The 27,131-nt window shown below is 49.1% G+C and overlaps 1 protein-coding gene across 2 annotated transcripts in view; it reads left to right on the top strand.

Moving 5' to 3' along the window:
- ZFHX3 (zinc finger homeobox 3) overlaps nt 1-26,851 on the top strand; it is a 174,424-nt gene extending 147,573 nt beyond the window's left edge. For both annotated transcript variants that reach the window (XM_056360423.1, XM_056360422.1), the window contains exons 6-10: nt 1,307-1,440; nt 1,648-1,848; nt 10,919-11,021; nt 12,264-17,699; nt 22,477-26,851. In XM_056360423.1, the coding sequence (XP_056216398.1) occupies nt 1,307-1,440; nt 1,648-1,848; nt 10,919-11,021; nt 12,264-17,699; nt 22,477-24,038 (7,436 nt within the window). In that variant the 3' untranslated portion in view covers nt 24,039-26,851. The remainder of the gene's footprint in view (nt 1-1,306; nt 1,441-1,647; nt 1,849-10,918; nt 11,022-12,263; nt 17,700-22,476) is intronic.
- Nucleotides 26,852-27,131: the final 280 nt, after the last annotated feature.

The raw sequence follows: 27,131 nt of genomic DNA, 5'->3' as shown, positions 1-27,131 counted from the left end.
CTGGAAGTTACTTTGCTTCTATTTAACTGAACACGTAGAGATGGGGTCTGGCAGGGAGGGCAGTTAGAAATGGGGATTCTATTTCTTAACGTGATGTGGTGCCTTTTGGAACACAGCTCATGGCAATGAACAGACAGACCTTTGAAAAGGAAGCAGTTTGCCTGGATCTTACTCCGACAGCATCTTCTGAAACAAGGAATGGATACCAGTGGGTCCACAAAGAGAATAAGAGACAAGGGGAAGAGTATGGGGGAACCGGTCTCAGAATGCTACAGTGCCTTGTTAATCGGCAGCCGATCCATCATATTAAATATCCAGCTGTCATATATTACCTTTCAAGTGAAAATGAATAACTCCCATTAAGGGCGAAATGGGTTTGAAGTCGATTCGAGACAGATTAAAGTACTGTTATGAATGTGTGTTCGGGGAGGAGGAGACAGGGGCTGTGTATAATATACTTGTCCTTACAGTTTTTAAATAATAGATGTCCCACAAATTTATGTACTGCAGGCTGCCAGGGTTCGGGGGGAGGAGGTAAAGGTCAGGCATGTGCTTCGAGTGCCACAACTTGCAGAGTGTTTCGCTGTTGACTTCTGGGCTCATTTGCCTTTTTCTGTTCTGCTGGAATAAAATCGCCTTTCCTCAGCTTGTTACGGTGTGAGGATGTCAGAGTCCCACCCCAGCACTGGCGGTAGGCTGGGTCTCTGCCATCGTGGTTTTGGTGGGGCTGCTTGCTAGGAAGCACCCCTAGATGTACGCTTGTCCCCGAGGCACGCAGGCCGAGCTGGCCGGTGCTGTCCTGGCTGTGTGCCGCTGCCGCTGCTTCCAGCGCAGAGTGTGAGTCACTTGGGTGACAGACACAGCTTCCAGCCATCTCCAAGGCAAACACATCCTAGAGTGTTCATATGCAGAACATCCTAGGTGAGCTAGGAGTATCAGTTCTGCTTTGTTGGGTCAATCCAACTGCTCGTGGAGGTGACACATTGGCCTTCACATCTGGCCAGGCATTTGTGTGTCCGATGTAAACACAGGACAAGACTTTCCTGCACCTGACAGGTTGCAAGCAGCCCACAGAAGTAGCTGAGATTTCTCTTCTAACTATAAATGACACAGCTCCCTTGCTACGGAACATAATCAAGAATGAACATTTTTTGGCCAGGCGTACTTTGTAGGATGTAAGTTAGTCCACAGACTGACCCCCCTCCAAGTCCTCAGTATGTGTTTCAGGCAACAGCAGCAGACTAAACGGAAATACTGTCTTAAGCCTTTTTGGAGGTGTCCTGATACAAATCTCTTTTTGTTGCAGCACCAACCAGCCAGGCAGAGAAGGAGCTGACAGAGCCTCCAGCGTCCTCTAAACGAATATCATTTCCCAGCAGCTCTGAGTCGCCTCTCTCCTTTAAATGGTCAAAAACTTCAGAGGAGACAAAGTCAGAGCAGGTAAGGAAGAACCATCTAGCTTTTTGTGCATCTACAAGCAGGTAATTTGTTTCCTATGTGCCAAAAGCAAAAAATAAAATAGGAGAAGGAGGATGAAACGTGATAACTGGTGGTAGGAGAAGGCATCAAATTATTACAGTGTAGCTGTAAGGAAAGAGGAAAGCAGTAGCTGTAACAATTACGTGATTCATTTGTCGTGCTTTGCAGATGTATCAGTGTCCATATTGCAAGTACAGTAATACAGACGTGAACCGGCTGCGGGTGCATGCCATGACCCAGCACTCAGTGCAGCCCATGCTCCGCTGCCCGCTCTGCCAGGACATGCTGAACAACAAGATCCATTTGCAGCTGCACCTCACCCACCTGCACAGTGTGTCACCTGACTGCGTCGAGAAACTCATCATGACGGTAAGGGGCTGTGTAGTCAAGCATGTCTGCTGCTTTCCTAGCAAAGATGAGGAGTAAAAGGATGGCCTGACCTGCATGGGCTGACTTTGCTGCAGTGGGCAGCTCCTTCATCTGTTAGGGCTCCGTCATCTGGGTTTTTCCCACCCCTGTATGTTTTGACTGCAGACACTATGTTGCCCGTGCTTGAGCACTGTGGAAACTGGCAGTGCATCGGTGTTGGGTAATTTCCCTGTGAAAAGATTGCAATAAATATTATTTCCTTTAACTACTGAGGTCATTGCATGGGATCGCGTTTTGCACAGAAGCTTCCAGGAGGTGCGGTAGCTGATGTGCTGTGCCGCTCCTGTGGTGGAAGGAAAGTGCTTGTGTGTTGATGAGCACTTCCCCAGAAGGACAGCCAGGGTGATTAAGGTAACATTACAGGAAATTAGGTATCACGTTTCTGCTTAAGATACAATTTTAAGAACCAGTAGAGTAACTTCCCTTGGCGGTCTCGTCTCATGGAGGGGAGACAGTCCTATTGTGCAGCCCATGTTCTGTGCTTCATTCACTTAATGATCCTCATTGTTATGTTGTATGAGGTAAGTTGGATCTGTTGCTTCTGTGAGGAGTCGCTCCATCCAAAACTGCAATGCTTTTGTTGTGTAACAGTTCCCTTTTTCAGGGTAACTTGAGCAAGCAAAGGATGTGCTGCTGTTGACCCAAGGCAGGTGGAACCTTACAGGATTGTTGAATACTAGAGCTATAGTTTCAAGTGCTGTTTCTAAAATGTTTGGAAACCCCTGGTTTTAAATTAAAATTTAAGCAGAGGCAGTTAAAATTACCTGAAGTAGGAAGTTAACCACTGAAGTATAGAGTGAAAGTTTGCTAGATAAAGTTAACTGTCTTCACGTGGAGCTCAAAACTTGTGACAGCTCCTCTTCTCAAGCTGTTTGTCAAACAACATTGTGCCCATGCATGGGCTGTGATTGCTGCTGCTTGTGCAGCTCCTGATGGGGAGCAGAAACTTCAGACGGCACATTGTGGTTCAGCACAAATGTGTTTGCACCAGGCTTTTCTTCTGCCCTGCATCCTTGTTTTAGCATCTAGTGTGGGATTCCTTCTCCAGCACCATCTCCAAGGAATTAAAATTCATCTAACACGAGGGCTAGTACTTGGTGAGAAGTAGCGAATTAACAGCACAGTGTTCAAGTTCTCATTTGTGAGACAGACCTGGGTTTGTGCTCTGGCTTGCTTTACCCCAGAGCCGCTGACCCAGAGTCTCTGCTGCTGCTGTACTCGTGGAGTCATGTGTGCAGCTGCTGGACCTCTGCCATGGGACTTGTCACAGTGCAGAAATGCTCATGAAGGCTTACCCCCCTCTCCAATGCCCAGGCATTTGCTTCAGTAAATAACATTTTGAGTCCCAGAATGTTTCTTTCATGAATTCCCTTTTCATAGGTTTCACATGAGTGTGCCTTTCCATTTGCTAGCATCAGTTTAACATACAGGTAAAATTAATAAGGCACATTTTCAAAAACCCTTCTAAATTCACAAATGGGATGTGTTGTCATATTCCTACACTGTTACTTCTTTGGTATAATCTTCAAGACAAGGTTGTGTCTGCATTTAAGAACTTGTCATCAAGTATATGAAATAAGTGTTTATTTTGATTCCTGTCAGTTCTTTCTCTTTGTGATTTTTTTTTTTTCCTTACACCCTGTTTCTGCTTGTTTTCTCCTTTCTTTGCTGTTTCCTGACAGTGGAGGTGAATAATACTGTGTTTGATGTAATACTCCTGTGACACATCGTCTGAGCAAGCACATGCAGAGTCACCCAGCTTTTCTCGTACAGTTCTCTAGTCTTCTCTTTCTGTCACCCTTCCAGTCCTCCTTTATGCTTTGTCCTTGTCCGATGCCTTTATGCTTTGTATCTTCCTGCTGTGCTTTACCAACTGCCTGTCCTCTCATGTTTCTGCCGTCAGGCTCAGCCGTTGCTGAAGCTGTGTCCCGCGCCCCGGCAGGCTGCAGGGTGTGCGCTGGCCGCTGTAGGACCAAGCACTCCCGACCAGCCGTGAGAGCTGTGTGCACCCCAAGTAGGTGCCACATTGCAAAACCCATTAAAAATCCAGCAGGGCCAGCAGGTCCCAGCACTCTCTGAAGAACAAAGTAGAGAGAGGTAGAGCGAAAGAGCACCAGCAGCTCCCTAGCCCTGCGAAGCTGCCCGTGGGCTCTAGGCATAGCTCTGCTCTGCTGGCCACTCGTGTGCCTGGGTCGAGGGGCAGTCCTGTCACAAAGGCCTTGGTCTCCTGTGACCTGCATCCGTTTTGATTGATGGTGCTTAAGTGTGTAAATACCTTCCGAGGACTTGAACGAATCTTGTTAGCTTCTAACTAAATTGATGGAAGACATTTTGACCTTATAGGAGCAGTGAGCAGAAGCTGAGCCCCATTCTTGGCCCAGCAAGCATAACCAGTTTGCTAAGGGTATCTGTTACGCTGATGTGGAATGGTTGGCTCCTGAGCTGGGCTCTCGGCAGAAGGTGCAGCCCGGGACAGGTGCAGCTGGGCTGGTCCATCCTCTTGGCCTGAGCCTGTCCCTCCAGGATCCAGGGGGACTGGCAGAAGCCACTTGTTAAGGAGCTTGGGACACACCACAGAGGACGTGGCCAAAGCAACTGCAGCACTGTGGAGGACAGTCCCCTTAGGTGAGCACATTGGCTGTGCTGGCGCAGGGCCTCATCCTGCTGCTGTGGAGCACAGGACTTCTGCTAAGAGCTGTGGAGAATGGCTTAGCCATGAAGCTCATCCTGTTGCTTCCTTCTGGTTCTTCCACCTTGCCATTGCCACTGGCCCTGGGCAGCTGTTCCCTCTGGTACCCAGAGATACACTGGGGAGGAAGGCTGCCTCTCCCGCTTTAAGTCCAAGAGCGTGTGGGTCAAGAAGGCGATTCTTTTTTGCATTGTGGCAAATATTTTGAGATATCAGTATGGCTTGTGCATAATGCGGCAGCATCAAAGGTTCCTAATTTTGCTCATTCTAGCTAAGATTCCCATCTCAGTCTGACACATGAATCGGGTCTTGGTGCCACGGTGAGGGAATTGCAGCCCAGTAAATGGGAGCCAGGTCCCTTTCGACACAGTGTCTTTGCGCTCGGTATTTGGAGGAGGCTCCAGTTAATAATACCTTATCAGACGCCTTTTAGGAACCTGCAGTGTCTAATATGTCTGTTGCCATAGTAACGGCTGCTTGCTTGTGCTCAGCATCTCAGAGCTGGCTGTTCCATGCGCCGTCCTTTTCATATCACAAGCAGCCGGGCTGGCTGCCCCATGGGACACCCAGGTCCTCCCCACCAGCCCAGGCGCTGGGACAGGGACTGGCAGGGCTGCAGCCACAGGCTGTGGGGAAAGGAGTGTGTGTCGTGTCCCTGCACAGCGTCGGGGTCGGGGAAGCACCCGTGGGGCAGGAGCAGGGCTCCCACCATCCCCCACCGTGTCCTGTAGCTTCCCGTCCATGGGGCTGGTGAACGGACGTGCCCAGGTTCATTCTGTGCGGCATTTCAGCCGCTCTAAACAGATCTAATCGTCATCTTTCCACATAACAGCCTCTTTGCTAATCTTGGGCCTGCACCGCTTCAGCAGAGAGCCCCTTAATGAGGGTGAAGTGCAGCGCGCCTGCATAGTCGATTGACAAGACTGATGGGCTCAAGCCGGGAGAAGGGACGGCTTCCCGAGAGCCTCCAGGAGCTGGGGGCTCTCCCTCCTCCCAGGGCTGGCTTTATCGTTCTGCACATTCCTCTCCTGTCATTTCTGTTGTCAGTTTTCTCTTCCTCAGTTTAGGGCGTCTTCCCAGTGTTTCAGCCATCTTTCCATCTTTTTCTTTCCTCCCTTGCTCTAAGAGTAATTCTTGCCTGTCCCTGCCAACCTCACTTCTCCCTCTTGCTATCTTTACATTTTTTTTTCCTCTTTCCCATTGTCTTTTCCTATTGCTCTCTCCCTTTTGCTGTCATTCAATTTTTCTCTCTCCCTCCTTCTCACCCCCTCTCACTCCCCCCTTTCCCTCTCACTCTGTGTCTCATTCTCCATCTCGGATGAAGGTAATGAAAATAATCGGGCTTCATTAATTCTGAGCCCTGTGAGATGATAGCCATTTGGAGCCATGTTTGCCAATTAGATGGTCTAAATTAGAAGTGACCTTGGTATACTGCCATCGCTTTGCCTCTCTGAGTCTAATGAAGCTTTTCACTCCAGCACCCTCTCTCTCTCTTTGTAATGGAAATTACCTCCTTTGTCTGGTTCGGGAACCTTGCAATGCATGTGTATTTCCCCCTGGTTGTGTGGACATAAGGATAGTAATGTATCTCCTCAGACCCCTTCTAGAGATTTTCTTTTCAAAAGCCGCATGATTTCAGCATTTTGGTGTGTTAAAGGGGGGAATTGCGTAGACTGTCCACACATTTGGTCACTCAGTCCGGAGGAAAGTCAGAGCAGGCAGATCCAGCGTGCATGGGGAGCTGGCCGCTCACACTAGCCAAGATTAATTTTTCAGACGTGCCAAGAATATGCTTGTGTCACACTGCCAGGGCTCGCGTGGGAGGGGTGTTGCAGCTCTCAGCCTCCGGCCTGTGTTGATAAGCTGCTCTGCAGTTCATAGTCTTAACAATCTGGTAGATCCAGTAGTGGCAGGAGCCACACTTGTCACTGCTGTAGGTTGTCACCGGTGAGGAGTGGACCTGCAAGTTCTCCAGACCAGTGACAAGTCTGTAGGTGTCAGGGCATGTGCCATCTGCCGAAGATGCTCGTGGGGCAGGGAGGCAGGAGACATGGCGTGTCAGCCCTTGGGGTTTTTGTAATAGTTGCTCACTGGACCACATTGTCTATAGAAATGGCTGTCACATCAGGGTGCCCATGCGTGTCAGTGAATCTCATCATCATAAAGAAATTTTATCTGCTGAAGGGCATCTGAATTTCATCCAAAAGGGAGGGTCCTTGGAAGCGGAGGGGCTTGTCCCAAGAACTTTCCATCTTCTAAGGCAGATAATTGGCTTCTCTGCAGTCTACTGTAGAGGGAAGTTCTCCAGCCAGCCTTCCAGTACAGACCACAGGGAGGACACTGCGAAGTGGGGCACAGGAGGGGCTGCCACAGTCTCTGGCCCAACCTTCCCCTTCCTTCACTCTTTACCCAAGCAAGTTCCCTGCCCCACTGAGCAGGATGGGGATGGGGACGGGGCAGTCGGAGCAAAGTGTGTGCCCTGAGTGCCTGCCCCAGCTTTAGGGATTTTCTTGGAGCCACTGACCCTGGTCGTTGAAGTACCGGTAAACAGAACCTGATCCACGTATTGGTATCCAAATGCCGGGTTGTCAGAAAGAGCGGGTAGGAGCAAGCTGCCCATCCCTCCTCCCCTCCTGGTTTCATTTCGGCAGGAAGATCAAGAGCAGCACAGGTCAAGGAGACCGTTTGCTTTTTGTGCAGTAATGTTGGGAGAGCAACCTAGAGGAGACCTTGGATGCAGGAGCAGTGAGGGGACGGGCGCTGCCAGGGCTCCACGTGGAGGCGGGTCGGCTGTGACAGGGGGTGGTGTTCCCAAGCTGGGTGGCTTTGCTGGTGGCTTGTGGGCCAGAAGATCAGGGCTGCAGCTGCGAAGGGGATACAGTTTAATGTTAGACAGAGCAAAGCAGGTATGTACGGAAGAAGGAAAGGGAGAAGACAAATCATATTTGTCAAACAAATCTGTAGGGTTGGTTTTTTAATAACAGTTCACAATGAATGATATGTTGCCGTTGTGAAAGAATTGGTGTTGAATAGACATTTAAACAAGGAGATGGTTGAGCAGAACTGAGGGTGGATGCCAGGTTTACATGCCAGGCATTGCAGGCTCAGGTGAAAGGGAGGTGGAGAGCTTTTTACAACTGCAGACACTTAACACAGGCAGTGCTGGAGATAAACACTTTCCTCCCTGTCACTGGAACAGTTAATGCCATTTAAATACATCCAAAGTACAAACCACCGTGTCGTAGAGCACCGCTCCGTGTTTATCTGTTGGGTGGCTGTGGCCTACTAAACCTTCCTGCACCCTTGGTACTTCCACTGTTTGTATTAAAAGCAGCCGCAGTGTGCGAGGCATTTTCTGCACGTACCAGGAAACGCTGTGCCCTCGGACTGGTTTGCACTGTGAAGGGACAGACAGTTTGAAACGGGCAGTCTGGAATTCAGTGTAAATGTGAAATGATTGGAGACGTGCAGCCTATTTTCACTATTTGCATCTTTGCTATCTGGTCGGGGGTGGTCTGTGAGGACGAAGATATAGGCTAGTCCTGCCCTGGAAAATGGCACAGCAAACAGGCAGCGCTGTCAGGAGAAGCCTGAATAGTGCCGAACAGGTGGAGGACTGAAGCGGGTCCAGTTGCTGAAGCACGACCATTTAAAAAGCCTTATTTTCAAGGTTCTGCTTCCCAGGCCCAGCCCTGTGTGGCTGCCTGGACTGTCTGCAGTTGCCCTACATCCATATCCAGAATTTCTAGTTCCCTGCACTTTTTTCTAAGATTTTTTCTGTTTGCATTTTGGGATTTTGTGCCTGTAGCAATTTAATGTACCACAGGCTTTTTTTTTTTTTTTTTCTTCCCACCTTTTTTTTTTTTTTCTCTTTTTTTATTGTGGAAGGAAGGGGTAGAAGTAGGGTGAGAACTGTGGCTATGGAGATGCAGGTAGATAAAGGTAATTACTTAAACACATATAGGGCAGCACTTACTGGTTTGGAGACCCAGATTAAGATGCAGAGGAGCATGTGAGGTTGATGATTATATTTCGGGGAGAGTTAATTGACGGAAGGTGAAGGCAGACAAAGAACCGCTGCTTACTGCCTTCTTGAATCCCAATCAGGAATTATGATTAAAGACGCGGCGAGACAACAGAGGCCTGATGAATTGGTGTCTTTTTTTTTTTCTTTTTTGCCGTCATTCACACTTGATTGACTTCAACCTTTCAAGTGCAAAAGTCTCTCTTTTCCATTATTATTCATAGCCATCTGAGTTTTTCTAATTAAAGTGTATGAAAACAATTACTGATCCGTCGTACTGAGTGTGGTAGTGGGGATGGCTGCCTTACTGTAACGTGTATAAAAAGCCCACAGTTTTCTATAATGATGTGCAGCTGAGGTGTTAGATAATTTTGTTCTTTTTCTACTCTGTTGGGGTTTTTTTTAATTTCTCATGATTTATTTTTCATAATTCCTAAAGATCCTAGGAAAGCACTCTCCCTGCTGATAAAGCTGAGAGGGGTGGCTCCTTCCTGCCTTCCCTCCTCGGCATCCCTGCTCATTCCCCTCCTCTGAGCCTGGCTACCGGGAATTAACCAGTGACCTTTCACGTCTCCAGACTCACCACCCACAGCCATCAGATACTCCTGCTTAGAGTAGAAGGTGGAATGAATTTGGTGTGCTCAGCTTCCCTCCTGGTGATTTATCAGTGTCATCTGCCTTTCCTGCCAACATCTGTGGGACCTGGCACCCACCTCCATGCACCGGCCATCCCAGTAAAGGCAGGAAGCTCAGCATCCCTCCCCAGTGCTGTTCAGATGTCTGCAGCCACTCGGACACAGTTTTTCATGGACTGCTTTAGCTTCACTTAGTGAAGCCAAGGTCTAGTCTATGTTTGCTTGCATTTGACATCTGTCTAGATAAGGAAGATTTCATGTCCTGCACGTTGGTTTACCTTCAGCTTCATCACAGGTTTGCTTCTGCAGTTGAATCGGAGCCCTGTGGTCCTTGACTCCCCAGAAAGCAAGGTACACTGCATGCAGATAACAGCCTCACTCACTCACTCTGTTCTGAAATCCAGGGTGCAAATGCCTTCTTAGCATGTGACAGAAGGATGGAGAGACTTGTTTTGCTAAGAAACTTACCTGTCTAGGAGTGTTTATTTATGCCTCACTCTCCCAGCAGTCAGAGGCTGGGAGCAGACGCACCACAAGCATTGCAAGTCAGTGTTGGTTTCTGTGCCTTCGAGTGCCGTGGCCCTGGTGTATAGGAGATGCTCCCTGAGCATCAGCGGGGTGAAACATGCAGCTGCTTGGAGCTGCAGAGGTGTCTTCGCTTGCCACAGGCATCTAACTGGTGCTGGCAGCCACGCGCTGGAATACCACACGGATGGTGTTGGTGATACGTGTCAGTCTTCCCAGTTGCTGCTCTGGGGAGAAGGGCTGTGAGGCAGCTTTTCAGCTGGTGTGTGAGACTGGCTCTGGACGTTCAAAAAGGGTGTTTGTTGTCCTGCACTTGATGCCAGCCACCTGCAAACTGGTAGCGAGGTTGTCTGTATTTTCTCTGTGTGACCGGATACACCCAAAGAAACAGTTTTCCCAAAAAAAGATGAGCATATGTGTTTGACTCTTTGAAAGAGCGTCTGTAGTTGAAGCATGCAAGCTCTCCAGCTCTTGAAAAATGTTGTTGTTTTGGCACTGCGCTGGTCATGATCATGCAGGTTCTAGACAAACACTTGCAGAGAGGCGAAGGGAACACTTTAGAGCAAGGAAAGGGTTAGCAAAAGCTTTTCATTTTGCAGGCAGTTTGCTGTCTTTTTAGTCTTATTCATCCTTTCCTTTGTCACCTCTCTCCTTATTTGTACTTTTCTTTCTCATGCCCCTCCTTTTCCTGCATCGATACACTTTGAAAACAGTGCTGCAATGCTCCCTAGTTCAAGATTACAGTGTACTTTACGAGGTATGATTTAATTAGGGGCCTTATTATGTTTTCAGCAGCTTAAGGTGGGCCTTTCAACTTATCTACCTAATTGGTTGCACAAGAAGTTTCACAGCCCATGACAAAACATTGTCAGTGATCAAAGTCTGAATTCTACATAAAGGAAAAATATTAATAATAAGATTATTCTTCAAGTGTGCACTGCTAATTATGTCCAGAATGTAACTGTAGAAACACTTTTGACTGATGAGAGCTTTGTCTAATAAATATGAGTCTTCAGTGAGCTATGAAAAGTGACGCCTCTGACTTTACAATACTGGTGTCTAATTTTGTCACTGAAGATGTTTAAAATATTTTCCTGTGTTTTCCTACTCCCCACATCCTTTCCTCCTTGTCTCCAGGTGACAACACCTGAGGTGATGATGCCCAGCAGCATGTTTCTTCCGGCAGCCGCTCCAGAGAAAGACGGGAACTCTGCCGCAGAGGAGCTGGGGAAGCAGCCTGGTGAGTGCGGGTCAATGAGGTCCACAGGTCCCACCGCTCCCCCAGTCCCATCACCTGGTCAGGGACTGTGTCTGGGGACATCTCTGTCCAGGTCACTTCCACATGCCCAGCTGTCCCCTGAGAAACACAGTCAGGTGGTGCCCAGCAGGGCCGTCTCCCTTCATCTGTGCCACGAACGGGCTGGTGCCCTGGGTGTCCCCATGGCAGGGCAGAGCGAGGGGGCTCAGAGCTGAGGAGCAGAGCTTACTGCCATGGCAAGTCACCTGGAAATGGTGTTGAATCCTTGCAGAGGAAGAAGACAAGATGTGAGCAGTGAAAAGCACAGGTGGTGGAGGGCTGAGGGCCCAAATCTCCTCAGCCTTTTTCTTTGCCATGCTGTGTTATGAAGGCATGACTGTAAATCCGTGACTGTTTAGTCTTGGCTTTGTCATGTGATAGGGGGGCATCCCAAGAACATCGTTCTGCATGGGCAGAAGTGTCTGATCGCAAACTTGGCTTGGAAGTCGTGCTGGTCTTCCTTCTGTGCCCTGCTGGAAGGTCTGTAAGGAATGTGGGAATTAAGACAGCAGTTTTTTCCTTCCAGGCAGACGGCCCCAAGGCAGTGGTGCTGGTGGGGCAGCACTGGCCCAGTCAGGGTAGCTAGAGCTGCTCTGGCCATGGCGATCCCTTTTTTGGTCTCTACCTGTATCACAACATCTTTTCCAGCAGGGTAGTGCTCAGTGGCCCTGGAGAAGTGGGAGTGCACTGAGTGTTTGTTCCTTCTTCTCCCATCTTCCCTCAAACAGCACCCTTTGAGCTGCTGCCAGCAGGGCCTGAATTTCATTCCTGTTGTTTCTAGCTTTGATAGGACCGGGACTCAAATACTACGTTCAAATTGATGAACCTTGTTATAGGAAAATAGGCAGGACATCAAAGAAGAGCATCACAGACAGGTAGTTGAGTGGCCTTCACTTAAAAGGAAGAATTAAAGGTGGCAAATGCACTAAGGGAACGTGTGTGTGTGAATAGTTTCCAGATATTCAAAGTGGGCAAGAAAGTAAAGTATATAGGTTTATGCAATGGGCCACGATGAGGGTAATGGGCTGGTATTAAATTAGATGAATGAAGATAGAGGAGAAGCATTAGAAATACCTATCATCTTGCAGAGAAAAAACACAGACGTACTAGAGACAAAAAGAGGATGTTGGTCTGCCCTTGTGTGCTGGTGTAATTTTCAGGTTTGCTCTAATTTTGTTTTCACAGAGATCTCTGAGGACTCGGGAAAGAGTCTTTTGCCATCGGAGAACACAGAGCACAGCGGAGATCCTAAGCCCGTTCCGGCCGATCAGAGCTCTGCCAGGGAGGACTCCAGCTTCCTCTGCTGGAAGAAGGGCTGCAACCAGGTGTTCAAGAGCTCAGCGGCCCTGCAGACACACTTCAATGAAGTTCACGCAAAGCGGCCTCAACTGCCGGTGTCTGATCGCCACGTCTACAAGTACCGTTGCAACCAGTGCAGCCTGGCATTCAAAACCATTGAGAAGCTGCAGCTCCATTCCCAGTACCACGTCATCCGGGCGGCCACGATGTGCTGCCTCTGCCAGCGCAGCTTCCGAACCTTCCAGGCCCTGAAGAAGCACCTGGAAACCAGCCATCTGGAGCTGAGTGAGGCCGACATTCAGCAGCTGTATGGTGGCCTCTTGGTCAACGGAGACCTTCTCGCTATGGGTGATCCTTCACTTTCAGAAGACCACACTATAATAGTTGAGGAAGATAAGGAGGAGGAGAGCGACCTGGAAGATAAGCAGAGCCCGACAGGTAGCGATTCGGGGTCAGTGCAAGAGGACTCTGGCTCAGAACCGAAGAGGGCCTTACCCTTCAGGAAGGGCCCGAACTTCACTATGGAGAAATTTCTAGATCCGTCTCGCCCTTACAAGTGCACGGTCTGCAAGGAGTCTTTTACGCAAAAGAACATTCTCCTGGTCCATTACAATTCAGTTTCTCATCTGCATAAACTGAAAAGAGCCCTCCAAGAGTCTGCTACTGGGCAGCCCGAACCTACCAGCAGCCCAGACAACAAACCTTTTAAGTGCAACACCTGCAACGTGGCCTACAGTCAGAGCTCAACCTTGGAGATCCACATGAGGTCTGTCCTGCACCAAACCAAAGCTCGTGCTGCCAAGCTGGAGGCGGCTGGGGGCAGCAGCAGCAGTAACGGTGCTGGCAACAGCAACAGCAGCAGTCTCTCTTTGGGCTCATCCACACCAAGTCCAGTGAGCACTAGCAACAGTAATACTTTCACAACCACCAACACAAGTAATTCGGGCACAACTCCCATTCCTAGCCTGCTCAACCAGGTATCCAGCGACACTGTGGGAATTCCCCCCTTAGGTAACCCCGTAAGCACTAATATCGCCTCCCCTTCAGAGCCCAAAGAGGTAAACCGGAAGAAGCTGGCAGACATGATTGCATCCAGGCAGCAGCAGCAGCAGCAGCAGCAAGCTCAGACCCTGGCACAGGCACAGGCCCAAGTCCAGGCCCATCTGCAACAAGAACTGCAGCAGCAAGCTGCTCTCCTGCAGTCTCAGCTGTTCAACCCAGCACTTTTGCCACACTTTCCGATGACCACTGAAACCCTTCTGCAGCTTCAACAGCAGCAGCATCTTTTATTTCCTTTCTACATCCCCAGTGCCGAGTTCCAACTCAATCCAGAAGTTAGTCTGCCTGTCACCAGTGGTGCACTGACATTGACTGGTACAGGTCCAAGTTTGCTGGAGGACCTGAAGGCTCAAGTTCAGCTCCCTCAACAGAGCCATCCACAGCTCTTACAGCAGCAGCAAGGTCAGCTGTCCTTGTCACAACCCCACTCCGTCCTTATACAGCAGAGCCAGCACTCTGAGAAGAAGAATAAATCCGTAGTGAAGGAGAAAGAAAAAGAAACCTCCCGGGAAAGGGAAAGTGCAGAGAGGGGAGACAATAATGGAGCATCTAAGGAGACTCTGCCTGATAACTTGAAGCCCAAAGAGAAGAAGGACTTTGTACCAGGCAGTAGTACGGAGCCTTCCTTGCTGCCTCCACGTATTGCCTCTGATGCAAGAGGGAATGCCACAAAAGCCTTGCTGGAAAACTTTGGCTTCGAGCTTGTCATTCAGTATAACGAGAACAAGCAGAAGGTGCAAAAGAAAAATGGGAAGACAGAACAAGGTGAGAACTTGGAAAAGCTCGAGTGTGATACATGCGGCAAGTTCTTTTCAAACATCCTCATCCTGAAGAGCCACCAAGAGCATGTTCACCAACATTACTTTCCCTTTAAGCAGTTAGAGAGATTTGCCAAACAATACAGAGAACACTATGACAAACTGTACCCACTAAGGCCTCAGACTCCAGAGCCACCACCCCCACCTCCGCCACCCCCACCTCCGCTCCCTCCAGCACCTCCTCAGCCGGCTTCTACTCCTACCATTCCTACTTCTGCCCCACCAATTACCTCTCCTACAATCGCACCAGCCCAGCCGTCTGTGCCACTCACCCAGCTCTCCATGCCGATGGAGCTGCCCATCTTTTCACCACTTATGATGCAAACCATGCCACTACAAACACTACCTGCGCAGCTGCCACCCCAGCTGGGTCCTGTAGACCCTCTGCCTGCCGACTTGGCCCAGTTGTACCAGCATCAGCTCAACCCTAGCCTTCTCCAGCAGCAGCAGAACAAGAGGCCACGGACACGGATCACCGACGACCAGCTCAGAGTGCTTCGGCAGTATTTTGATATTAACAATTCCCCAAGTGAGGAGCAGATCAAAGAGATGGCGGACAAATCTGGATTGCCCCAGAAAGTGATCAAGCACTGGTTCAGAAACACTCTTTTCAAAGAACGCCAGCGCAACAAGGATTCCCCATACAACTTCAGTAATCCTCCAATTACCAGCCTGGAAGAACTGAAGATAGACTCACGGCCTCCTTCTCCAGAACCTCAAAAGCAGGAATACTGGGGAAGCAAGCGATCCTCCCGGACACGCTTTACTGACTACCAACTCAGAGTCCTGCAGGATTTCTTTGATGCCAATGCTTATCCAAAGGATGATGAATTTGAGCAGCTTTCTAACTTGCTGAACCTCCCAACGCGTGTTATAGTGGTGTGGTTCCAGAATGCCCGTCAAAAAGCTAGGAAAAACTATGAGAATCAGGGAGAAGGCAAGGACGGGGAACGACGGGAGCTTACAAATGACAGGTATATTAGAACAAGCAACTTGAACTACCAATGCAAAAAGTGCAGTCTAGTCTTTCAGCGCATTTTTGATCTCATTAAACATCAGAAAAAGCTTTGTTACAAAGATGAGGATGAGGATGGACAGGATGATAGCCAGAATGAAGACTCTATGGATGCAATGGAGCTCTTGACTCCAACCAGTTCCTCCTGCAGCACACCAATGCCCTCGCAAGCTTACAGCACACCTACATCTTCAGCCAATGCAACCTCCTCAGCTTTTCTGCAGCTCACAGCAGAGGCAGATGATTCCTCCACCTATAGTTCTAAAGTAGAAGCTACAGATGAGAAACCAAAGCAGTCTGAACCTCCAAGTACACAGCAAAACCAAACTCAAGAGAAGCAAATGCAACCAAAGCAAGAGTCTCAGCAGCAACAGGACCAAGGAGAACAAAAGACAAGTTCAGCACACCAAAAGATTTCACAGTTATCCTCCCCCTCTTCATTGCAACAGCCACCTCCCCCTCCTCAGCCCCCTCAGTGCTCCTTGTCACAGTCAAGCCCAAGTCCATCGCAGCTGTCACATCTTTCCCTCAAACCCATTCACACATCCACCCCTCAACAGCTGGCAAACCTACCTCCTCAGCTAATCCCATACCAGTGTGACCAGTGTAAGCTGGCATTTCCTTCCTTTGAGCATTGGCAGGAGCATCAGCAGCTTCATTTCCTGAGTGCACAGAACCAGTTTATCCACCCCCCGTTCCTGGACAGAACGCTGGATATGCCATTCATGCTTTTTGATCCCAGTAATCCCCTACTGGCGAGCCAGCTGCTGTCTGGAACGTTACCACAGATTCCAGCGAGCTCAGCCACTTCACCCTCAACTCCAACATCCACAATGAACACACTGAAGAGGAAGCTGGAGGAAAAGGCCAGTGCAAGCCCTGGGGAAAATGACAGTGGGACTGGAGGAGAAGAACCGCAAAGGGATAAACGTCTAAGGACAACCATTACCCCAGAGCAGCTGGAAATTCTTTATCAGAAATACTTGCTCGACTCCAACCCAACACGGAAAATGTTGGATCACATTGCACATGAAGTGGGCTTGAAGAAACGTGTGGTGCAAGTTTGGTTTCAGAACACCCGTGCACGGGAAAGGAAGGGGCAGTTCAGAGCTGTAGGGCCTGCCCAAGCCCATAGACGGTGTCCCTTCTGCCGAGCTCTCTTTAAAGCGAAGACAGCTCTTGAAGCTCATATCCGATCCCGTCACTGGCACGAGGCCAAGAGAGCCGGATACAACTTGACGTTGTCTGCTATGCTCTTAGATTGTGATGGGGGACTCCAGATGAAGGGAGACATCTTTGATGGAGCAAGCTTTTCCCACATGCCACCAACTAGCAGCGATGGGCAGAGTGTTCCTCTTTCGCCAGTGAACAAGAGCATGGAACTGTCACCTCGAACTCTGCTGAGTCCATCCTCCATCAAGGTGGAAGGAATAGAAGACTTTGAGAGTCCCTCCATGTCCTCGGTCAATCTGAGCTTTGACCAAACAAAGCTGGACAACGATGACTGCTCGTCTGTCAACACTGCAATCACAGACACTACAACAGGAGATGAAGGGAATGCAGACAACGATAGTGCAACAGGGATTGCAACCGAAACCAAATCAGCATCGGGACCCAGCGAAGGTCTGACAAAAGCTGCCATGATAGCAATGTCTGAATATGAAGATCGGCTGTCTTCTGGCCTGGTCAGCCCAGCTCCCAGCTTCTACAGCAAAGAGTACGACAATGAAGGTACTGTGGACTATAGTGAAACATCCAGCCTTGCAGACCCCTGCTCACCCAGCCCTGGTGCAAGTGGTTCAGCCAGCAAGTCTGGAGAGAGCGGGGATCGACCCGGACAGAAACGCTTTCGCACTCAGATGACTAATCTCCAGCTAAAAGTTCTTAAGTCGTGCTTTAATGACTACAGGACACCTACCATGCTGGAGTGTGAGGTCCTGGGCAATGACATTGGACTGCCAAAGAGAGTTGTTCAGGTCTGGTTCCAGAATGCTAGGGCAAAGGAGAAGAAGTCCAAACTCAGCATGGCCAAGCATTTTGGCATAAACCAAACAAGTTACGAGGGACCCAAAACAGAGTGCACTTTGTGTGGCATCAAGTACAGTGCTCGACTGTCTGTACGTGACCATATCTTCTCTCAACAGCATATCTCCAAAGTTAAAGAAACCATTGGAAGCCAGTTGGATAAGGAAAAGGAGTATTTTGACCCAGCTACTGTACGTCAGTTGATGGCTCAGCAGGAGCTGGACCGGATCAAAAAAGCCAATGAGGTTCTTGGTCTGGCAGCTCAACAGCAGGGCATGTTTGATAACACCCCCCTGCAAGCTCTTAACCTTCCTGCTGCATACCCAGCACTACAGGGCATCCCTCCAGTCTTGCTCCCAGGCCTCAACAGCCCATCCTTACCAGGCTTCACTCCATCCAACACAGGTGGGTACAGATATTATCACACTGCTTAGACGCACAGCTTAACTTGATGCATCTTTAGCCCAAGCAGGTGTTTCCTTCAGAATGACTAATAACAGGATACCCAGCCCCTTAGTTGAGTATATTTGTTTGACAGCAAATAAGCAATAGGTATCTTATCTTTAATTCCTGAACTCAGATTTTCTAGCAAAGTCTGAAATACAGCAAGGTCTAGACATGCTGTGTATCTCTGTTTCATTAGCACAGACTAAAATTTCCAAAGCACCTTCCGGAAAACGGTAAATAAAGGATTTATCAAACAGAACAGGAGTAGGACTAACATGCTGAATTTGTTGTTCATTATACCTTTCCTGTTGTTACAAATTCCATTTACGTAGTGCCATCCCAAGTTTTAAATAACTCTGAACCATTTCTAGGGAAAAGTGTGATGTGCCTGGTAGCACTGGTGACAGACACCTGGAGCATCTTTACGTAACACCCTTACGGTGACCTCCAGGACAAATCCCAAGGCACCTGTGGATTGGGTTTTGAGTAATGGCTGGACACAACCTGAAAGTACCTGCTCAACAAACAACAGTGTAGTTATGGGACAGATCTACTTGGTATTTGAATAGGATTTTTCTTAACAATACTACATAAAAATGAAATTTGGGATAGCCCTTTGGGTGGCCTAATCCCAGATATTGGAATTTGGTCTTTGAGGATGCTCCTTTCTCTTGTACCTGGTGGACAGATGGAAAGTATGAGATGTGTAGCAAAAAATGACAGTGGACAGTACTGCTCAGTAGACTAGCAGTGACATAGAAAACTTGATCCAAAGGCTTCATTTCACCCCTGCTACATCCATGACACCCCAGAGACCTGCCTGTATCTTGAGTTGCCACTCTTGACAGAGCAATTGATGTTCTCTAGACTTGCTTTCACTTGGCAGACCTCTCTGTTTACTGCTGATGATCCCTCTTGAAGCTGACTTTCACCAGGGCCGCTCTACATTTCCGGAGATATCCCAGGAACCAATTCCAGTGTCTTGTCTTGGCAACAGGCTGAGTCTGTCCTGGGCTGGAAAGCCTGTGACACTGTAACGCCTGGTATGGTTACACCGTACACCTTTGTTTTCTACACAGCAGCAATACAGGTCTACCACTGTTAAGACAGTGTCCAGAACAGTTAACTTTCTCTTATTGTAGTGAACTGATTGGCTAATGATGAGTTATAATCCATGATGTGAAGCCTAAATAAGATCTGAGTATCTACCTGTCTTCTGGCTGGAGTGCTATCAGTCTCCAAGAAGGCTTTCTGCTTTTATTCAGCAGGCTGACTCTGAGGTTCCTTTTTCAACAGATTGAAAAACTGGGTGCAGATGCTGCCAGGTAACATGGTTGTGTCACGTTAATAAAATTGTCATCATCTTTTGTTATCCAGGAGGTAAATCTTCAGATAAGCAAATCAAAGCCTTAGACAAAAGGATAGTAGCTGGTGTGAGCAGCTCTGTGTAACTTGACCAACTCATAGGACATTCACAGGGGGAACTGGCTGCGAGCTGCGAGCTGTAAGTCATATCACTAGCACCCGAAGTTTGTGTGTAGTTGCAGTGGCATTGGGTGTAGCACCCTGAAGAGAGCACTAGAGACCCTTGACTCAAAATAGGCATCGCTCTTTCCCCATGGAAGTGGCTGTGTTCACCTTTTTCTCCGTTAATGCTCGTCTCTGAAAAATGAAAAAAAGTTAAATCTCCCTGTATTTGTTGGGTTCTGGCCTTTCCAAAAATTACACACTTTCTTAGAGTCAAGATCCTTTTTCCCATGAAAGCAGCAGAGAAGATTACCTTGTAGCATGGTTGCTGATGTCTGTGTCAGAAGGTCCTATCAGAGCAGAGAAGATCAGTTTTTTGGGGATCTGGAAGAGCTTTCTGCTGGGAGCTAGGGCCTCCGCAAGGCTTTTTTTGTGTAGTTACAGGACTCTTCCCATGACCCCCAAAGCGAAAGTAAAATCATTCTTAACTATAGCTGTAGTATAGGTCATCATAATTAAACCATTTTAAAACAGGTGCTGTTAGAATTTATTCTGTTCAGGACTATTGTCCATTCCTGCTTCTTGAATCTAGTCCTAGCTACGTGCCTGAAGGGGGGGTGTGTGCCAGGGCTTTTTCATGTGATACTTCTGTTCTTACTGAAGATCTCGTTTCAGATCAGAGGCCAGAACCAAGCCAAGAGGATCTCTTTGGCAAATTACATTGTCAGCCTACCACAGATAGCTCTGTGCTGTTTACTTGGTACCCCAAATTTACAACAACATCTAAATTTATTTTTTTTTTTTTTTACTTCAAAGACCAGTATGTGTCCTGGGGAGATGGGGCTACGTACTATGAATGTTAAAAGCGATCAGGGACTGCCTAGGCAGGACTAAGCTATTCAGAAAGTCAAACAGACAATTTGTGGCCTTTAGATAAAGCTCCAAAGGTCAGGCCATCTCAGCTCAAAGCCTGTCGAAGCAGATAAGGCTGTGCATCCAGGAATGTTATGAATTAGCTGCTGCTCCTGCGCTTGAACCTCTCGGGGACTGTTCAGCTAGGGAGCACAGTTTCAATGGCATCTATCCATAATATACCCTTATCTGAAATCTATAAGGCCGCTGCATGGAGGTCCACTTCATACCTTCACAGATCACTACTGTTTCCATACCACATCAGGAGCAGATGCAGGTTTCAGAAGGGCTTTGCACCAGCCATTGCTGTATTCTGCCGGCTCTGGCCGCCCTCCCACGGGGCTCCTTCCAGGCTGGCCTCTGCAGAGCCACAGTGGCTTTGTCTCCTGCCCTTTGCTGGGAAGACCAGCACCGGGTGCAGGGTGCCAGTATCAGCGGATGAATGCAGCACTGCAGGCAAATGAGCTGTTCATCGCAGGATGCGGTGCGGCCAGCTTTTGGTGAGTGCTCCACTCACCTTGGCTACCTGCTGCTACTCAGAGCATGGAGCTGCAGGAAGGCAGTTCCTGTGCCGTATGTTCACAAGTGTGGATTCCTTCTGGGCTATGCCAGCTTTACAGGGCATGGTGAAGTGATAGGCTCTTGTGATACAACTGTACAGGCAGCAGCCAGGGCCGTGGTGTCCAGAAGCCCGAGGAGCATGTGTCTGCACAGAACTTGTATGTTGTGCTCCCTCCCACAGCCTCTGCCCCTGGTCCTGCCATCTCCTCTGGTCCAGGACCCAGGATTCGGGTGCCTGCTAGCAGCAGGGATGAGATGGTTGAGGGTGCCCACACTTGTTCCTCAGAATTGATTTTGATGATTTGAGACCTCACCAGGATCCGTGGGGCAGCTGCAGCTCAGAGCTGTTGGCCCCAGCCCGTCTTTACATTGCCTTCACAACGCAGAGGACCCCACGGCAGCTGGATTTACCTGCCAGGAGTCACCACCTGCCCTATGCACAGCGGGTCCCTGCAGGCGTGCTTCCCCTTGGAAAACACTTTAAGCTGCCACCATGCCCCAAGCCACCGCCGAAAAGGAGCAGTTTCTCCTCTCCTCTCCCACTGGGTATTTCACGGAAGAGGGACAACCTAAAATAGGAGTTACCGTGCCCCTGCGTCCATTCCTAGTCCTGCAGTCGTTCGTCCTCAGACTGCCTTTGAGCACTTACCGTCGCAGCTGTAAGGGCTCGCGCTTTGCTGCTGACAGGTTGGACTTGTTGGCTGGTTTTGCAGCAGGGGTGGGTGCTGCAGCAGGTTCCCGGCTCCAGAGCCTCGGAGCGTATGGGGCTGCACCGGCAGAACGGTAGAGGTTTGTTTCATTTTTATTTTCCCCAAATGTCACTGAGGGACTTCCCAAGCAAAATGTTCCTTTTTAGGAGCACGTTTGCCAACTGCAGTGGACATGATTAATGGATGTGACTCTACGAGCCACACTCCTCTTGCCCCAAGCTGCTGTCAGCTGTGAGAAGAGAAATCGGCACCAGGGGACTGTGTTGTTACTGGCTATTCCTGCTGTTGGGAAGATGGGCAGACTTCACATTCCACCATTAATCCATCTCCTTTGTAGAGGAAGCATCACGATGCTTTTAATTCCACCCAAAACATGACGTTCATGCCTAGGGGAGATGTCTGAATACCATGTAAACTCTGAAATTGCTCAGAAGCTGTGTACCCAAAGCCTCATGTTGGAAGGAAGGAAGGAAGGAAGGGGTTGCATCAGAGATTTGTGAGCATCAGCCTAATAAGGACAAAATAGCTTAGATTTAGCCTGTTCAGTCCTCTTCAGTTGCCATCAGCAGGGCTTTCTGATCTGTGGAGATTTTAATGAGATTGACAGTATCTAGCATTACGGCTGTTTGCTTAGCCCTTTCCTTCTGCCGGAGTCCTTTGACCAAAGGACCAGTCAGTGCAGATGTGGGAGAGGTGCCTGTCCCTGACATCAGCTGGTGATCATTCAGGAATTTCAGAGGAGTCAGTAAAACAGCAGCTGTGCAGAGCATCCCAGTTGGACGGTGGGTACCGTGTTTGGTGCTGTCAGGCAGTGTGGCCAAGCGGCCGTGGGTGGTGGGACCTGACGAGGCACGTCCCCGTGGCACACGGGGCCCTGGGGAGCGGGGCGGTTGTCCCAGAGGAAGCAGGAGCAGTGGATGGGCTCTCCCACCCGCGCTGCTGCAGTGCGTGAGCACGGCCCAGGTGTTGCCTCGTGCAGAGGAGACAGCGGCTCGGGGGCAGTTGTGGGGTGGCCTGGGGTCACCCTACCCGGTGCTTTCTTGCCTGCCAAGTGACTCCTTACCTCTCTTTCTTCCCTCTTGCAGCTTTAACTTCTCCCAAACCTAACCTAATGGGCCTGCCCAGCACAAGCGTCCCTTCGCCCGGCCTACCCACCTCTGGATTACCAAATAAGCAGCCCCCGGCCGCACTGAGCTCGCCCACCCCGGCACAAGCCACGGCGGCCGTGGCCCCGCAGCAGCCACCGGCAACGACCCCGCAGCCGCAGCAGCCGCCCCCGCCACAGCGCAAGGAGAAGGAGAGCGAGAAAGCAAAAGAGAAGGAGAAGGCACCCAAGGGGAAGGGGGACCCTCTGCCAGGGCCCAAGAAGGAGAAGGGGGAGGCGCCGGTGGGCGCCCTCTCGGCCCCACTGCCCACCATGGAGTATGCGGTGGAGCCCACCCAGCTCCAGGCGCTGCAGGCTGCCCTGAATTCGGACCCCACCACCTTGCTGACGAGCCAGTTCCTTCCCTACTTCGTCCCTGGCTTTTCCCCCTACTACGCCCCGCAGATCCCTGGCACCCTGCAGAGCGGGTACCTGCAGCCCATGTACGGGATGGAGGGGCTGTTCCCCTACAGCCCCGCACTGTCGCAGGCGTTGCTGGGGCTGTCCCCCAGCTCCCTGCTGCAGCAGTACCAGCAATACCAGCAGAGTCTGCAGGAGGCATTGCAGCAGCAGCAGCAACAGCAGCGGCAGGCGCAGCAGCAGCAGCAGAAAGCGCAGCAGCCCAAAGGAAGCCAAACCCCCGTCCCCGCGGGGGCTGCCACCCCGGACAAAGACCCTGCCAAAGAACCCCCCAAGCAAGAAGAGCAGAAGAACGCACCCCGCGAGGTGTCCCCCCTCCTGCCCAAACCCCCAGAAGAGCCCGAAGCGGAAGGCAAGGGCGCGGACTCCCTCTGCGACCCCTTCATCGTCCCGAAGGTGCAGTACAAGCTGGTCTGCCGCAAGTGCCAGGCGGGCTTCGGCGACCAGGAGGCGGCCAGCAACCACCTGAAGTCCCTCTGCTTCTTCGGCCAGTCCGTGGTGAACCTGCAAGAGATGGTGCTTCACGTGCCCACCGGCAGCAGCCAGGGCAGCGGCTCGTACCAGTGCGTGGCGTGCGAGAGCACGGTGTGTGGGGACGAAGCCCTCAGTCAGCATCTCGAGTCAGCCCCGCACAAACACCGAACAATCACAAGAGCAGCAAGAAACGCCAAAGAGCACCCCAGTCTATTACCTCACTCTGCCTGCCCCCCCGACCCCAGCACCGCATCTACCTCGCAGTCGGCCGCTCACTCAAACGACAGCCCCCCGCCCCCCCGGCCCCCCCCGGCTTCCCCCCACGCCTCCAGAAAGCCCTGGCCCCCGGCGGCCCCCCGCGCCCCGCCCGGGAAGCCGCCGCCGCCGCCTTTCCCTCCTCTCTCCTCATCTTCAACGGTTACCTCAAGTTCATGCAGCACCTCAGGGGTTCAGCCCTCGATGCCAACAGACGACTATTCGGAGGAGTCTGACACGGATCTTAGCCAAAAGTCAGATGGACCGGCGAGCCCGGCAGAGGGGCCCCGGGACCCCGGCTGCCCTAAGGACAGTGGTCTAGCTAGCGTAGGAATGGACACCTTCAGATTGTAAGCTTTGAAGATGAACAATGAAAATGAATTTAAATAAAAAGTTAATAACAAACCAATTTCAAAAATAGACTAACTGCAATTCCAAAGCTTCTAACCAAAAAAAGAAAAAAGAAAAAAGCGTGGGTTGTTTTCCCATATAACGATGCCGGTGGGTTTTACATTTCTTTTTTCCTTTCCTTTTAATAAAATAAAACTTAAAAAAGAAAAAAAAAACTGTTACATTTGTCCTTTCGAAGGTACTGTTGGTCTGGGAGACGAAAGCCCGTGCTGCCTCCTTACTGTCTTCGGAGCTTGAGCCCCTTGTATATTGCCCCTTTTCAATAACGCCCCACGTCGATAGCACAGCAGAGGCCGGCATGCACTGTATGGGAAAGCAGCCCACCTTGTTACAGTTTTAAATTTCTTGCTATCTTAGCATTCAGATACCAATGGCTTGCTAAAAGAAAAAAGAAATGTAATGTCTTTTTATTCTCAGGTCAATCGCTCACACTTTGTTCTGTTTTCAGAATCATTGTTTTATATATATATATATATATATATAATTTCTTTCATTTGTTTTGGGGTTTTTGTTTTGGTTTGGTTTGGTTTTGTTCCAGAAAAGGATTTTTTTTTCTTTTTTTTTTTCCTTTTTTTTTTTTTTTGTTTTGCTTTGATAATTTAAAATGGGCAGAAAGTATTCAAGAGAAAAACAATGTGAACTGCTTTAGCTTTTCGGGGATTTTAAGGGTAGCTTTTCTGCTGAAGCCAATTTCAAGGGGAAAAGTTAAGCACTCCCACTTTTCAGAAAAAAAAAAACCACACAAAGAGTGTTGAGGACTCGGAGCTTAAAAAATAAGTTTTAAAACAACTGACTTTCTGTATTTATGATAGATATGACCATTTTTGGTGTTGAGTAGATTGTTGCATTGGAAATGAACTGAAGCAGTATGGTAGATTTAAAAGAAAAAACCCTTTTGTGTACATTTAGCTTTTGTATGGTCCAGCTGACGGCTTCTCATTTGATGTTGTCTTGTTCATTCCTAGCCAGATAGATTGCAATCCATTGACTCGCCTAAGCTTTTCTCCCCTTTGTACCTTTACTCCCCATTCCCCCATCCTGTAATCTTCCAATTATGGTCGCTACCTTCATTTCTTAGAGGGTGGTTGCATAATTATTTTATAAAAACTAAAGAAAGAAGTTCAAAGGGTTTTGGGGGGTCAGTAGGATCCCTTGCAGAATATTTTTTGTTGGGGGTTTGAAACTTTTTAAGGCGTATACATACGATTTACCTATGTCTGTTACCCTTGTGCACTTATCTCTTTCTTATTTTCCATTTTTCCTTGGTTTTTTTTCTTCCCCTCTTCTTTTCCTCATTTTGTAAATGCTTCAAAGACTCTGTTCCTAAACTATAAGCATTTGTTTCTGTTTGTGTAATTAGGCTGCACTCTGTTCCTTCTTTTAAAAAAAGGTTTTGTTACATTTTTTTTCTCTGAAGAAAATTCATGCTTTAAATAAAATCCAAAGACATACCCTTTCACCACTGGTGCAGAATGAGCAAAAAGGATTCTTTTTACTTGAGAATTTGTTTCTGATTTAAACAAACAAGTCTAAGTTTAAATAAAGAATAAAAAAAGTATCCAGGTTGTTATCTGTGCTTCTTCTGCAAGCAGAGAGACAACTCTTAGCGAAAACCCAGCGCACCAAAAGGCAGGTTTCTCTTTCCAAGTTCTCTCCCATGGTAGGCAACCGGAGCGGCGAGCGCCGCGGCTCAGAGCCACGTGCGGGCAGGCAGGTAGCCTGCCAGGCTCTGGAGTCCCCTCCAGCTCCGTGCCCTGCCCCGGGGAACGTGCAGACGCACGCACACACGCATCTTTCACGGTCCAAACTTTGAAAGGAAAACTTTGTGCTGCTAAAATGTAGATTTTGGAGACAAATAGATGCTTGCTGTTTCACTTCCGTAGCCAAATGTCAACAGAATCGATCTCCTGCCCCCCCGCCCCACCCCTTTTCCTCTGCCCCGAAAGTGTGAGAGCCTTCTCCCCATCATCTTCATCCTCCTCCTGCTTCAAAAGGGAACTTCGAAGACTGTGAATGCAGGTTCCTCCCACCGCCTCCGGGCTTCTCCTCCCTGTGTTGAAGCCGTTCGTCGACTCTGCGAGAGACTGGAGCATTCGAGAGACGAACGTGGGGTTCATTTTCTAGGGGGACGCTTTTATTTTTATGGATTTTTGGTTTTAGTTCGATGAAAGACTAGATCCTGAACTGTTGTATATATTTCTAACTAGGCTAATGCACAGTGCAAATTCCTTTTTTAATTGTTTTTTAAGTAGACGATACTAAAGAGAGTACCATCTAATATTCTTACCAGTACCCAGTTGTAGCATAAGGTGTCTAAAAGGAAACAAGTACACAAAAAGCTTTTGCTGTTTTAACAAACTGTTTTCTTTTAACAAAAGTTCTTGTATTTCTCCCCGTGTTTGAGATGAACATTTTTTAAATTCTAAAGTTGTACAGTTTTTGTTTTCCATTATTTTATCTTGTTTGTAATTCTATGAAATATATATATATATATATTTTTTGCCATTTAACTGTTGTATGTTACTCTGTCTGTATCATATAGAAATTTTTTTTGTTCGTTTTGGTTTTGATTCTCTATGTGATACAAGTTAACAATTTAACACTAGCTGTCAATTTCCGCAAGGTCTCTTTTGGAAATCCTTTTGTTTTGTCTCAGTTTGTTTCGGTTTTTTAATTATATTGCTTGGTCATAGTGCAATTTCTCTCTCCTTCTTCCCCCTCCTCCTTCCCACCCACTAAAAGGTTTTATAAATTAATTTCCTTGTATTTTTTCTAAATGTTTCTAGAGACTTTTAGTGCAAGGTTGCCTCCTCCTCTTGCAGCCCGGCTGCCCCGGGGCTGGCGCCGGGACCTGCACCCCCAGCCACCCATCCCTGCCGGCCATGCTGGGCCTGCCTGGGACCCCTGGGACCCCAGGCCCCGGGACCCCTGGCCTCACGCCCCGCAGCGCTGTGCCGAGCCCCGAGCCCCACCGGCCGCCCCGGACGCTGCGGGACGTGGGGGCTGAGGACCCTCTGGGTGACCCCCCGAGCCCAC

The sequence above is a fragment of the Falco biarmicus genome, chromosome 15, assembly GCF_023638135.1.
Source record: "Falco biarmicus isolate bFalBia1 chromosome 15, bFalBia1.pri, whole genome shotgun sequence".
NCBI lineage: Eukaryota > Metazoa > Chordata > Aves > Falconiformes > Falconidae > Falco > Falco biarmicus.
Note: the sequence above shows the minus strand (reverse complement) of the source record. Positions and strands in the feature narration are given on the sequence as shown.